This window comes from Euleptes europaea, chromosome 1 (assembly GCF_029931775.1).
Source record: "Euleptes europaea isolate rEulEur1 chromosome 1, rEulEur1.hap1, whole genome shotgun sequence".
In the NCBI taxonomy this organism is placed as follows: Eukaryota; Metazoa; Chordata; class Lepidosauria; order Squamata; family Sphaerodactylidae; genus Euleptes; species Euleptes europaea.
Window position 1 is genome coordinate 15,195,966 of NC_079312.1, and position 15,103 is coordinate 15,211,068.

The 15,103-nt window shown below is 47.8% G+C and overlaps 1 protein-coding gene across 1 annotated transcript; it reads right to left on the reverse strand.

The window, feature by feature from the left end:
* Window positions 1-1,849: 1,849 nt before the first annotated feature.
* On the reverse strand, window positions 1,850-13,909 carry LOC130492474 (E3 ubiquitin-protein ligase TRIM7-like). The gene is made up of 9 exons (XM_056866227.1): window positions 13,484-13,909; window positions 11,594-11,758; window positions 11,029-11,124; window positions 10,277-10,507; window positions 8,727-8,749; window positions 6,149-6,267; window positions 4,725-4,757; window positions 2,521-2,523; window positions 1,850-2,388 (listed from the first exon to the last, which is right to left on the reverse strand). Exons 1-9 carry the CDS (start codon window positions 13,907-13,909, stop codon window positions 1,871-1,873), a joined length of 1,614 nt encoding a protein of 537 aa, XP_056722205.1. The 3' UTR covers window positions 1,850-1,870.
* Between the last annotated feature and the right edge of the window lie 1,194 nt (window positions 13,910-15,103).

A 15,103-nucleotide genomic window follows, 5' to 3' on the forward strand; every position in this document is an offset into this window, starting at 1 on the left:
TAAAGGACACAGGAGCTAGTCACCCAAAGCACATTACATGCTCCAAGTCAAGGCCGTTCAAGCAGGCGGCAAATTGTCTGCTCACGTAGGGGGAGATTGTTTTGGTACATTGACGGATGGACAGGACAATCAGATATCAGGCCCGACACTGAAAGAATTATTATGGAACAAGATATTTCTAAACAATTTTAGTCATGATTTGTGGAAACTCATTTCCTAAAGAATGTGACAGGGAGGGGTCATTTGAGACCCTCTCCTCACGGTCCAGCCCATAAAAGGCTGACCCAAAAGCCCAGTTCCTTGTCCTTCCACGGCGAGATCACAGACCCATTGAATGGTTGCCATCTCTGTCTCTCTCTCTGGAAGTGACCCAGGGGCCTCTGTAACTGTTGGTCTGTCAGTATGTGTACGTTTGTTAAGTAATATTCAGTTAAATATTGCTTTCTCCTTTGCTTCATATTCTTTTTGTAAGTTCAATAAAACTGTTTGGTTTACTGTTCATATGGTTTGAATGCTGTTTAAGAGTGACTGTGTAAGAATGCTTCTCTGTATGCAAGTTCTTTTCTATCCAGATCTCTCTGGGTTGCTTTTTGGTAAGTGAAGCGGACAGAGAAAAACCATGCACAACGAACTACAAGGGGGGGACAAAAGAAATTCTCCCAACACCAGTGCATTGCAGTGCAGTGTGATAGACTCAAATTGATGAAGCCTGGGTTCAAATTCCTACCCAGCTATACACTGGATTGCCAGTGTCCAGGTGGAGCCCAGAGATCTCCCAGAATTATCTCCAGATGACAGAAATCAGCTCCCCTGGAGAGAACTGTGTACAGTGATATTTCCAGAGCCTGTGTGCTGATTGGTTTGCTAGCACAGCTTGTTTCAGCATAGGGTTATTTATTGTTTCTCCCTGGAGAGACTGGCTGCTTCAAAGCATGGACTCTATGGCATTATGCTCCCCTCAGGTTCCTCCCTTCTCCAGCTCTGCACCCAAAATCTCCAGGATTTTCCCAAGCCACAGGATTTCCCAAGCCACAGCTGGCAACTCTAGAAATGAAGTTCAGAAGCTCTTGGCCTAACTTCCCTTGCAGGGTTGTGGTGAGGACAAAATAAGAGCACCCAGTTTGTTGAAAACACAATTAAAGGAGAAATGGCTGTGTGGATGAAAAGGGCTTATAATGAGAGAGACAGGAAGAGAAACCTTTAATGCAAGCGTAACCCAGCAGGACCCTGGCTACACAAATCCCCCTCCTGATTTTTATTTTCAACTGGAGAGTTGTGGATGGTTCAAGTCAATAATGACAACACCCTTCTGCTTGTTTGGCAGTTACAATATAACCCTCCCACACCCAAATTAAAGGCAGCACAGTTTTCAAGGTAACATAACTATCATAAGCATCTTTTCAACCACTGGTATCAACTGTGATGAATGTAGCAACCTTGATAGGGACAGGATCTTCAGTGCTCTTCAGAAAGCATGATGAACAGGTGCAGATCCTAACAGGTAGTGCAAATAAAAGAGAAAGTCCAGAGTATTAACTTCAACTTGCAGGGCCTCTTCCTCCTCTGCAGGATCTTCGGTTGTTCCTCTTGTGCTTGAGATGGAGGATGGAGGAGGCTGTGGGGGTCTAATCACAGTTCTCCTTGACAACAAGCCTGTTATTCTTTATAAAGTGAAATGTGTTACTGTTGCTTTCAGAAATCAGATACAAAGGAAAAAAGGTAATCTTGGGAAATGGAGGGGAAATGTCTCCATATTAATCCAGTCAGTTTTGGTGGTTCAGAGCCTGGAGAGGCCTTTACAGGACTAAAACAATGGGGCTCTTGAGAAACAATATTTTCTCATTGATGCTCCTGGTGTGAAGAGATGGTCTTATGAAGACAGTTTGAGGTGGCCTTTTTTAGACACCCGAAAGAAGGGCAGGAGGGTCTCTCCACGGAAGGAGGCTCCAGAGAACTCGTGGATCAGGGATCCTCGGTCAGCGTCGAAAAAGGCCACTCGGCCCCCAGCGTAGTTCAGGCAGACTCGGATCCTCTTGAGGTGCCCACTCAGGGACAGGGGAGGGTATTCATCTTTCATGGCAGCCTTGTAGTGGCCCCCCCACTTCCCCACAGCCCAGATTCCTTCTTCAGGACTGGAGGTGAAGTTTCCCTTCCTCCTCACAGACTTTCTGGCCACCCCCACAGTCCAGCCATCCTCACTTCCCATAAGGACTTCCCAAAAATTGCGGCCTGCTGTGAATCCCTCATGGGCCAGCACAGCACCATAGTTGTCAAATCTCTCAGGATCGCTGGGTAGAGCTTGAGCTTTTTCTCCTAGCCTCATGCTTTTCTGATCTTCAGACAGGACGAGTTTGGGATGGGCTGTGTGTGGATCCAGAGTTACATTTGCTGTTGGGGGAAATGAGGAGACAAGAAGAGAAGCATTTTCAGTTGGGAGATTTCTCCCTCTTGCCCTTCTCCTGCTCCCACCTCTTCATAACCCTCTCCTGGATTTCACAGACTTTTCTGCCTTCTCCTGACCTGCTAAAAGGCAGACCAGTCTTCCTCTGAGCTTCAAGAGAAGGCAGATAAAATGCACAATAAAAACCCACAGGAAAACAACCCATTTCCTACCATATCCTAGCCCAAGTGGGGAACCTTGAGGGAGATCCATGGACCCTTCACTCACAGGATTTCCCCCACTAAGAAATTACACATGAGAGAGCATTTACAGAAATACCCAAATCACATGAAAAGGAGCAGAGGCACAGAATGTTACTCATGTAGGTACTGATCAAGCGCAGCAACAAGAATGGGGCTTCTGCGTGACAGGTTTCCCGCCTCCCCAGGTTTCCTTCTCCAGCCCCCCCCAGCAGCACCCACCCCCTTACACTGGGCCACCGGGGCTTTGTGATGAAAACAAATATCAGTAGTGGCACATCATTTTATTGATGCCTTTCCCTGTATATTGTCACAATAAAAAGGTCTAGAGACTTACGTTTTCATGAAGGCTAGGAATTCAGAGAACCAGGTACACATATTGGTAAAACATTATATCTATATAATGATAATACAGTATTGCCTTAAAAAAAAAATCCCCCCAGAGGTGGGTGAAGGAAATAGTGACCACAAGGACAGGGTCAGGGAAATGGCTGCCACATACATGGGAAAATCTGAATTTTCCCTCCCATGTAGCAGCCATCCAGGCTTTACTGCAAACCAGGTTCAAGAAAGATCGGCGAAAACCTGGGAAACCCCAGCAGGTGCACAAATGTGGTGAGGAAGCCGGGGGTGGGTGGGCGGAAATCACTTCCCACAATGGTTGAACCCAGGGCTAATAACCTGTGAGAAGATGGCGAGGATCAAGCTAGAAATTACACAAATATCCTAAGTATTGAATTCATGTCCTCTCCCTGTGGAAGCAACTTATTTATTTATTTATTTATTATTTCCATTTGTTACCCTGCTCTTCCCAGCCAAAGCCAGGCTCAGAGCAGCTTATTGACAGCTCTGCAAAAACTAAGCCCTCTTGTGGTGTCCTCGGTAGAAGTTTCAAAAGAGCTGCAATATTACCAATGGGAAGCCCTTCTGCACTAGAGTTACCGTCACAGAGCTATCAAACTTCAAGCATCACCTACCCTGGGCTAGAAAAACAGATGCCTCAATAGCCACCTTTGGCGGAAGAATACAAAGACTTTTGTTAAGGAACTCAACTAAGCAATAAACGGGGTTAGGCATCAAGAATGGCTTTCCTTTCCTCACATACATTTTGCAGAGCCTTGAAAACTCTATTCTGATGCTTGCAAAATTGGCAGTACCAAAGGGTAAAAACTTTTTAAAGCAAACTGGTTTGAAAGAAACTTTGCTGCCCTGAACACACACATACATCTAATATCCAGGAGATACCTCTCCAAAAATCAATTCTGCAACTTTATTGAAAGCTTTGGTAAAGGACTGATATGTTGCGATATACAATAAATACTGGTTGAAAACATATTCATTTAAAACAGCCAACAACTGACCCTACACAGAAGGGAGCAAAACAGAGCTAAGCCAGCATCCGACCTTCAAACATTTGCCTTCCTTCAGTCTGAAATTACTCTAAAATATACTCAGGACAGGAGACAGCCTCCTCCTGGCTAGACGTGTGCATCTGAGTGACAGCTGGGGAGGTAGAAGCCCAAGCTGAAGACGAGGCTTGTGAGTGATGGTATGTAGTTCCAGTTCTTTTCCCAAACATTAAAGACAAATTATGTATGAACAACTGGAAAACAGCACCAGGGCAGGCTGGACTTTTGCCTTTATATACTGCTATTCCACAAAACCCGTAGATCCAATACACAATTTGCAGCACTTTGAAACTGAGGGAAACCTGGAAAGCAGGTAGGGAAATCCACGTAGAGAAAGGGGTTTCCCAACCTGGTCTGCGCCTCTCGTGGGGAGGATTCTGAAGGGCCATCAAGGGCTGATGCCCAGCAACCTTTCTCCCATCATTTCAATATGGCGGCAGGTAGGCAAAAGGAGGCAGTTCATCCCCTCAGAGTCCACCTTCTCTTTCACCCTGACAGGCCTTCTCCTCAGAACAAGAAGGAACTGGCTGAGGCAGGGAGGGAGAGAGGTTGAGGAACAAAACAAGAGTATCCAGTGATGTTATCTCTGGAAAAACCCTAAGCAGAAGAACACAACTTGTAAGGTGAAGCTTTTTAGTTAAGAAATAATTGATAAGTGATTGAAGAAAAAATTACCTTTCTGCAGGTGAAGTCCAGAATTCAGAGTGCCTGAGGAAGCAAAAGAAACGAATGTGAGCAGTAGACCCATGTGCCTAACACTAATCTTGTGACAAAAACATCAGTTAATAATATGGTCTCTTTTTCTCTTGGGGAGGGAAGGTGTCATGGTATAGCCCCACCTCATCAGCTCTCAAAAGTTAAGCAGGGTTGGTACTTGGATGGGAGATCAAAGAAGATTCTGCGGACTAAGGCAATGGCAAAGAAATCTCTGCTTCTCACTTGCCTTGAAAACCCCTTTCTGGGGTCGCCATAAATTGGTTGTGACTTGATGGCACATGCGTACATATTTCTTCCGAGTTTAGGCTGAAAGGTTCAGTAGAACCTACTTCTGGGGGGGGGGGGCGGTATTCCAAATTTTACTTATGGGGAAATATTCACATTTCTTTTCACTAGTGACTTTTAGTGACTGGAGATTCACTTCATAGAAAGTATGCTAAGGACTGCGGCCCAAGGATCCACTCCAGCTAGACTTAGGATCCTTCCAAAAAAGAGGTTCCACAGTGCCATCCTAACCAATCTTACCTCCTTCAAACTCTGCTGATTTCAGTGGCCTTAGGTGTAAATCTACTTAAGACCCCACCCTCAGTCCCCCTTGAGACCACACTGTGGGCTCAGCTATAACACACTCAAGCAAACACACACAGTCAGTCAAAGAGGGCTGTTTTGATAGGTCCAATTTGGTCAAAAACTCACTGAAATGGAAATGGAGGCAGGGGTTCCTGAAAAGGATTGTGTGGGTATCTACATTAAATGAGGATGCCCTGAAGACATCCTACATTACCACCCTACCTCCCACTTTGACACCACTACCTCCCAGTTTGCCAGTGAACCAACACAAATGACTAGAGATCAGCCACACAGAATAATTTTGCGGAAATCCACACAATGTCATTTTGAACTAGTCGCAGGAGAAATCTGATCAGAAAACCTTCCATGGTGAACTATCTAACTGGTACACACACTTCTCATATTCCTTGTCTTCTAATGATACACACCAGGGGTCCCCAGCATGGCACCCACCAATCCCTTTATTGGAGTCCATCAAGTATTTATTGAAGAGGCCAAGGCAAGGTGGAACTTTTGCCAAGCAAGGCTTCTGATTGGCTTTACAGCTTTTTTTAACATGTTGCATTCACAGCTTCTGCCACCAAAAGTAGAAGGATCTTCCCTGTGTGACTGAAGGGAAGCTGCAGCAGCCATTTTGTGGCTGGCTCCACTTCCAGTGGAAGTTAATTTGTGGCTGCGTGCACCATGCTGTGTCTAAATTCCAAAGGTGGCCGCGGGCTCAAAAAGGTTGGGGACCCCAAAATAAGCAGCCTAAAACACATCTGGCACAATCATATGTCCAGTCTGAAATCCCTGTAGCATTTCTTCATTACCTTTGAATTGCTTCTTGATGCCCTCCAAAAAGAAATTTAGATCAGAGAAGTCCAAGATGCGCCACTTCTGTGCAAGAGAAAAAGCCACTCGATCCTCAAACACCTCTTTTTCTTCATACCTTGAGAAAAATCAGGTAAAAATACTATACATTCAATTCAGTATCCCCCTCCCCCCTGTAGATCAGAGAAACTGAGGAAGGAGTCGGCAGAAAGCCGAGAGACCCAGGCTGAGGCTGAAAGCAGAGCAAGATGGGGGGCTCTTCAGAGAGCAACATCCACCTCACTGTAGCTCCTGAGACCCCAAAGCCACACAACAGCTGTGGAGAATGGTTATTAAAAAATAAAACAGCCCGTTTGGGCTCAGAACACCACCACAGGGGGAGGATGGGCTCCTGTCAGCACCCCAGCCATTTTCCCTGTGCTGAAGCTGTGCTGGGGAGAAAGTAACTCCCCTCCCCAGGGATGTCTGGCCATGAAAAATGGCTGCCCCCCCCCAGAGGCATTTCAAGGCCCTACTTTATTCCCTAAGGTTGATGTGTGACTGAGGGCAACCCAGACCCTATTCTGAGAAAGGAAACACCAAGTTGGGCCTAAATACAGCAATCCCACATCCACTGCCTATATCTGCCCTGCAACTGTCTAGCAAAAGAAAAAGAAAGCTGGCATGGTTAGAGTTCTGAATTTAGTGTTAGAATTAAGGGATGGTCTGTGGCTCAGTGATAGAGCATCAGTTTAACATGCAGATGGTCCTGGGTTCAATCCCCGGCATTTCCATGTAAAGGGATCAGGTACTAGATTGGGTAAAAGACCTCTACCAGAGACCCTGGAGAGCCACTGCAGCTATGTAGACGATACTAACTTTGATGGACCAATGGTCTGAATCAGTATACAGCTGCTTCCTGTGCCCTGTGACTAGGACTCCAGGACCCTGGTTCAATCCCCCATTCAGCCTTGTGGCTCACAGGGTGATCTTAGACCAGTCCTTCTTTCTCTCAGTCAGGGATGTTGTGAGGAGAAAATGAAGGAGGGCAGAATTAGGTTCAATGCTTTCACGTCTTTTTCTCCCTCTCCCATAATACCAGAACGCAGGGGCACCCAATGAAAAGAAATAGGTTCAGGAGAGACAAAAAAACATAATTCCTTCACTGCTGGTTGAGGTAGTGATGGCCACAAACACAGATAGCTTTAAAGGGGGATCAGACACATTCATGGAGGAGAGGTCCACCAGTGGCACTAACCAAGGTGACCGGAGGGGAGCCGCCAGAGGCAGGCAACCTGTGAGTAGCACTGCTAGGAGGCAGCAGCAAGGGAGCGCCTCGGCCTTTGTGCTGTGTTTGTTGGCCATCCAGGGGCATTTGTTGGCCACTGTGTAAAACAGGATGTTGGACTAAATGGCCCACTGGTCTCATTCACCAGGCTCTACTTATGTTCTCAAGAGGGAGGCTGACAGTGGAAGGAAACAGGCCACATGACATCACCACACCCAGAAGTGTCCTTCCTTCTGTCCTTTTTAACCATTTGGAAACTTTGAGCCCTATGATGTCACATGACCATTCTTCTTTCTCTGAAACTAACTGGGGAGACTTAAAGCAGAGGTGCGAATTTTCTGATCACCAGCTGTGTGTTCCCCATCATCGGGAAATGCTTTATTTGGGAATCCCTTTTGTTACCATGGCTGCCAGCGGGGCACAGCGGCAACATGGCTCCCTGATAATGGGTTTCTGTGCCCCAGTAGCTGATGTGAAAAAGTCAAAAAGCACGTGGGGTGGGGAAAACTGCTGCCGTTCCTGCTTCACCACAGCCTTGAATATGGGGTGAATAGTCGGTGTGGAAACAGCCAAGGACAAATTTGAGTAAGAGCGGCACATTTAAGTGCCATGAGGTTGAAGGACATGGTTGTAGAAACACTGATGGAAACATGGCGCACCCACAACTCCTGCTTCCTCATGTGCAGTCTCACCCTACTTTCCTTAACACATGAAGAACATCAGATTGGGTTGGGTGGTCATCCCTGTGTTCACCTCTAAAGTGCCCCCGTAGCTAGCCCCGATGCCCACCAAGGCATTATCTGGGCCAAATAAAGTTTCCAGACTGCCATTTTGTAGAATGAATGTAGCTGAGAAGTCTCAAACCCTGTATTTCCTGGGGTAGTTTTTAAAATGTGTCTTTGGAAGCAGCTGCCACCACAACACAAGAGTCTTCACTGTATGACTGAAGGAAAGCTGCAACACCCATTTCGTGGCTGGCTCCCCCTCCTGGGGCAGCCATTCTGTGGCCGCGCCCACCACTCCATGTCAGAATCCCAAAGGTGCCTGCCGCCTCAAAAATGTTTGGGGACCCTGTTCTAGAGATGCACAGCTAGGTGTCAACCCCCCCACACACCATATAATTTCACTTCACGATTTCCTGTTGATGAGGCTCTGTGCTTAAGTGGTTTACCGCTGACAGATGGATGGAGATCCACGACCTTAATTAGACCTGATTTGGCCCTCAGCCATGATCCTGAAGGACCACGTTTTTCACAGGATACCCAGACCCCTCCCAGTGTTGAGAAGGTTAATGAGAAAGACCCACTTACCTCTGCAAAGTGCTTGAGGCATCCTAAAGAAAAATGGCAGAAAAAGAGAAAGAAGAGAGACCTCAATGCTTGTGAAAAGGCCACAGCAGGAAGACCCCCTCAGACCCTAGAAGATTCTGCACTCTGGCCCTGCTCTTGTGTCCAGCTCGCAGACTCTACTCAAAAGGCTGGGGTGGATCTCCATAAAGTGGAGAAAAATCTTCATGAGGTTAATATCAGTGGGGCCATTTCAGAGTAGAGCTAGATTATCTGCTCTGATGTCTCACTAGTGGCTACTTGAACAAAGGGATTTTCCTCACATGGAAGGCAGGAAGTCCTCAGATTAGGGTATGAAGCTCTCCTGGCCACCTGTGGACACAGAGGCATTTGAAGCTATGGTTTTATATCTATGATTGCTCGCCTCCCCAACCCACTCACCGTCGCAGTAATTTTATTCCATCTGCTCGCCTACAATTAGAGGCGCCAAAGTAGTTTTAGGATTGGTTTTAAACTTTTAGGGCTATTTTAAATGCTTTTTTAAAAGGTTCTATTCCTCTGTTAGCCACTCTGAGCCCGGTCTCGGCCGGGGAGAGCAAGGTATTAAATTGAAACAATAAATAAAAAATAAATTTTTAAAAAACATCCACGTTGCTTGACTTGGCCCCACACTGGTGTTATTTCCCTTCTTTCCACACAAGGCCATTTCCTAGGTTTAAGAAAAAATAACTAGATTACAGTTGCATTGTAACAACATACTTGTCCCAGCTTTCATTTTTTTAATAAAGCATTTAGACTTTTTTGTTGCAGAGTGATAACTGGAAATGTGTATCCTGCACTTTACCTCTTTTAAAAAGGGAAGCTAGGAATTAGTGAAACAGATCTAGCCATTGCCCTTTTCTTTAAAGCCTGAGAAAAACCCTCTGATGGGGGGATGGTGGCCACAGAGACTGAGAGGAGAAGAACCTTTTAGCCTTTTAAAGGGTTTCCCCCCTTTTTCCTGCAGTGTTGCCATGTGGTCCAGCAGGGAAAGGGGGGCGGTCTGGGCACAAATGCCATTGCATCTGCACAGACATGACAACTTGGCATCAGCAAGCACAGTGGTGCCAGCAACAGGTGTGTACATGCCGTTCCACTGTCACCTGTGATTGCCATTGTGCGTCTCTGTGTGTACATTTTTGCGCAACCATCTTACTGCAACCAGTATAAGCTTTATTCACCACTCCCCACATATGTCCTCCTTTTAAAACTTGCTGTGAAAAATCTTGTCTATGACCCTCGTTCCTGGTTGTTTGGAAAGAGCTACCCATGAACCTGGTTTGACTTCCATGTAGTTCCCCAGACTGTTGGTTGACACACAAACACACTTCTGCCTCTGAGATGGAAGCCTAGTGGTTTCAGTCTATCAGGGAGGGGCTACATTTCCAGGGGATGGAGTTTCGCAGGGACACTTAGATTATTTTTTCCAGTCTGCCCCTGGCTGGAGACGAAATGGGGCAGAAGGAGGCACAGAAAGGGCTTGGAGGCAGCCTTCTCCCAAAGGGGAGCCTTAGCTGTTCCAGCCACGCTCTTACCTGCAGGAGTTCACTGGCCGGCTGCTGACACTTCTCTTCCATCTCCCGGATGAGGCTGTCCAGATAGGAAAGTTGCTCATACAGTTTGGCCAGGTGCTGGTCCCTGTTTCTTGCCACCTCCCTCTCCACATCTTCCATCTGGGCCAGTAAAAGTTTCTCTTGTTCTTCCAGAAACGTGTGTAGTTGCCTGAACTTGTTCACTGTCTTCTGCTGCACTCCTTTAGTTTGCTTCTGAGATGGGAAAAAAAGAAAAGAACACAGCCCGTCTTTGCAGTGGAAAAGGAGATCTTAGAAGACTCCTATCAGAAGAGCACTGTTGACTTCCCCAGAGATCGCATCAACTCTGGGTAAAAAAAAGATTAAGAAGGATTAATCCAAAGTACGCGTGAATTCTCTTTGCATTATTTTCTTCTTGAAGTGGTATTAGTTTACAAAACTCAAACACGTGCTACAGCACAAGAAAAACAGAGCTGAAGAAGCTTCTCTCATCTCTCTCCCCCAGGCATAGACACTTCAGTTACTTCCAGAACCCTTTTTATTGCAGCGCTATAAGAGAAAAGGTGTTCCCCTTAATATTCATAAACGTTCATTCTAAGTGGTCTTTCATTAACTTTTCAGTGGGAAACCAATCCATTCCGAATGGGAAGAGACTGCCTTCTTGCTTGACTTTCCTGCATTTTGTACTCAGTGTTATTTCCCCCCCTATGTACATTTCCAGTGTCTGTTCACATCCCAGCAATAGAGACACTTACCAGCAGGTCTTGGCTTTCCTTCACTATATTGGCTTTAAACAGCAGAATTTTTTTTCTCTCCAACTGCAGAATCTCCAGACAATTGCAGAACTGACCCTGGGGGAGGGGGGAATCCCCAAATTAGTCTTTTTTCTGAAACAGAGGTTTATTATAAAACCTAAAAAGCAAAACTGTCATCAAAGGCCAAATTAGGTATAACTGCAAGATTTCCTGCCCCAAGCAACTCCTGGCCAGAGGGTTAACAGCAACTCTAGACTAACCATTTTATTTTAAGGAAGGATATTTTATGAGGGGTGAAAATAGTTAAAACTCTACTGCCCCCTGGTAGCTCGGCAGGAAAATCACACAGCCAGACGTCAACACAGCCAGCCCTGAAGGGTGCCAATGTCCTAACATCATCCCCTGGGCACAATGGGAGGGCAACTAGGAAGGGAGCAGCCAAGACAGACAGGCAACAAAGAGATGTTGTCCTTCCCCGTTTGGGCCCAAGGCCTGAGCGCTTCCCTAGCTAGAAAGGATCCACACATGATCTTCCCCACCATCATCCACCATGTCGATTTCCAACCTTGTACTCTCGGGAAGCCTCCTCCACAGGAATGATTTCATGATCTTTGTGCTCCTGGGACTGGTCACAGACCACACAGATGGGGGCTTCATCCTCCTTGCAGAAGAGCTTCAGCGGTTCCTGGTGCTTCTGGCAAACTCTCTCCTTTCTGGCTGCCACAATTATCTGATGCCCAAAACAAAAGAACCACGTTTGTTTTATTCCCCCCCCCCCCATATTTTTGACTTTTTCCTCTCTCTGTTCTTGAAAATATTGGCTATAACTGGTGTCTTATTCAGAAAAAATGTATAGGAAAGAGAGATGTAACCAAGCTTTTGTTGATGCCTCAAATTCCTTTGAAAGCCAATGGATTGATAACAATTCCTGGCTCAGAGTAAACCGAACACTCCCTGCATCTACTTTGCCAGTCGGCAAATCCACCCCCAGATCCTCAGCTGGTGGCTCCCCTCTCCTCTGGCAATGAGATTTCAAGTAGCATCTGAGGCTGTTGTAGAAAGAGGAAACCAACAACTAAGAGAATTGGAAAATCCTGGCCCAAATATTTTTCAAAACATATCCATTTTGTTTTCAGTGAAAATGATGGTTAATTCCAGCGCCCGCCCCGCCACCTTTTAAATCCTGCGGGTACCTTTGGAATTTTGAGAGAAGGTAGGGAGTGCCACCCCAAAAATGGCCACCACAGGAGGCGGAGCCAAACCAACATGGCTGCCAGAGCAAGAAGAACTACACTAAAATACCTCCCATCTCAAGTCCAGTTTCTGCAATCCTCCCAACTCCCCTTTCCAAACTCTCAAAATGAATCTCACAGGACTCCTGAATGAATTTGCCCACAGGGCAGCCTTTCTGCCAACCGATGCAGGGAACATCCTGTAAGGAGTTTTGGCCACCGTGATCATGGGGGATGCTCTGAAGACACTTTTGAAACCATTTCAACATTTCTGTTCCGGTACTAATGACGGGTCTTGGAGCTGAGGCACATCAGCCCCTGATCCAGCCAACTTTGCCAGTGACGCAGTCAAATCTTTCTCTGTTCCTGCAGGGCTCCCCGCCTCATTCCAGACTCACAGTTATGGTTGCACGATATTGGAATTCCCCTCTTCACCAAGAGCATGCAGTTTGGTGGCTGGGGGTGGGGTGGGGGGACGGGAACCACATCCTCTGGATCAGGGGTCCCCAGCATGGTGCTGTGGGCACCTATGTGCCCATCAACACCTTTCCTAGTGCCCGCGACACCTCTTGGACTGGCCATTCTCCTAAATTTCAACACAGGAGAAGCAACAGCATTCCCACTGTAAGTAATGGATGGGAGGAAATGGATCATGTCTACGGGAGTCTGGGGGCACAAGGATCGAGAGCCCCTCCTCAGCAGTCAAACTCCACCACCCACAAAGAGGGGTCTCCTGGTGGGACAGAGGCAGGGCTTCGAAGGAGAACATGACGTTTGAATGGCTTTGTTACCACCAACTCCTTTGGCAGCCCATCTGCGGCTGAACAGAGGAATCAAAATATAAAGCTGACATTATAAACAAACAACTGGAAAAGAGGCCCCGAACGCTTAAGGCTGCTTTGGTTCAAAGGGAAAATCTGAGCCAGGCCCCAAGATGCAAGAAAAGTCTTCTCTCCTGGGGAAACGGAGCACAGTAAGAAGAGCCCCGCCTGGCCAGACAGGAGGATCTGCCCAGCCCAGGATCCCGTTTTCCAACTCTGGTCTACCCAATGGGGACAAGCTAAAGGCTGGTTGGATCCTGGTTTACTGCCAGGAAACTGGGGCGTAAAATTAAATTGGTTTAATATCTACCAGCTGGGACTCTTTTCACTGGACCGAAACGACAGAGAAGCCAAGAAGAAATCAGGGCTACATGCCCAGCAGGATCCAGAGAGATTCCTTACCTTCTTCTCTCCGGCAGGCTCCTCCAGAGGGATCACCTGGTGGTCTTGGTGCTCCTCGGATCTGCGGCAGACCCCGCAGAGGGGGGCTTCGTCCTCCTTGCAGAAAAACCTCAGGGGCTCCTGGTGCTTCTCGCAGACCCCCCTCCTTCGCTTCTGCCCCCTTCCCTCCTGAGGACTGAGTTTCTTGGCTACTTCCACAAAGTTGGCGAGCTGCTGATTTGGCCGGAGGGTCCCCTCCTGCGCTCTCCCTCTGCATTGGGGGCAGCAGGAAGCCTCCGCCCCCGACGCCCCCCAGCTGCGGGCCAGGCAGCCTCGGCAGAAACTGTGGCCGCACTCCGCAATGGTCACCGGGTCCCTGAAGAAGTCCAGGCAGATAAAGCAAGAAGCTTCCTCGCAGAGCTCCTTCGGGGGACCCTCCGCCGCCATGGCTGCAGCCTGGCAGAAGTGGGGAGAGAGAAGTCAGTTTCGTTTTCCTGCTTTCCAAAGCGGCGTCGGGGCGTTTCCCTCCCTGCAAAGGACTCCGGTGCTGCTGCTGCTGCTGCTGCTGCTGCTGCGCGCTCAAGAGCCGGGCGATGGGCAGCGGCCAGGGGGGGAAGAAAGAGTTGCTAGGAAAAGGGCCGGGATGGAAGGCGGACCCTGGGGAGGAAGCGTCTCCCTCGCACTCCTTGGGTGGGCATTTGCAAGAGCCTGGGGGGGGCGGGCGGGGGAGAGACGTTTCCCTTCGCATCCCAGTCACCACACCCCCCTGCCCCTTCTCAAAACGACACATGAAGCTGCCTTATACCGAACCAGACCTTCGGTCCATCAAAGTCAGTCTTGGCTGCTCAGACCGGCAGCCAGGGTCTCCGGCAGGGGTCTTTCACATCACCTACCTGCCTAGTCCCTTGAACTGGAGATGCCGGGGATTGAACCTGGGACCTTCTCCGTGCCAAGCAGAGGCTCTACCACTGAGCCACGGCCCCTCCCCGCTAGGTTCAGATCCCACCCCTCTTACTTGGGGGAAGGGGCAGAAACTCTCCAATTTGCCCCAGGAAACTGACGAAAAGGAAAGAAAGAAAGAAAGAAAGAAAGAAAGAAAGAAAGAAAGAAAGAAAGAAAGAAAGAAAGAAAGTGTTAAGTCTGCATGGGGGAACACAAGAGGACGGAGATGGAGTTCCAACAGCAACCACTTTATTGTACAAACAAGAACAGAACTGAACTACAGTGACCTGACCCCTGCTTATATGCCCACTTGGCCGCCTGCGGCCACTCCCCCCACGACCGTGATGGGGAGGGGGAAACCCCAGTAGCCAATGGGAACATACAGTTCAGGAGCCTTGGGGAACTCCAAGCTGCCCAGGGTTTCCCCTGATGCAATTACACACACACATGCATACATAACAGAAAGAAAGAAAGATGGTCCAACTGTTTGGTTGCGATTCCACTTCTTTGGTCCTTGCCTTGCCTGGTGACTGAGCCGTTCCCACTGCAGCAATACTCGCATGTTCCCAGAAAACTGAAGTCTGGAGGCAGAGTCCTGATCTGAAAGAGTGGTCAGAACGGACTGCACCACTCCAGATAGTAAGAGAGGGGAGTCGTGTTTCCAAAAGCTCCCCCATATTAAAGAAAATTCCAGGGAAA

Excerpts from the sequence above, each read along its gene's own strand:
- LOC130492474 (XM_056866227.1), bottom strand. The coding sequence starts at position 13,909 with ATGGCGGCGGAGGGTCCCCCGAAGGAGCTCTGCGAGGAAGCTTCTTGC. Across the intron at positions 11,759-13,483 it reads AGCCTGCCGGAGAGAAGAAG|ATAATTGTGGCAGCCAGAAA; the intron begins GTAAGGAATCTC and ends TTTGGGCATCAG. Across the intron at positions 8,750-10,276 it reads CGGCCAGTGAACTCCTGCAG|GATGCCTCAAGCACTTTGCA; the intron begins GTAAGAGCGTGG and ends ATTTTTCTTTAG.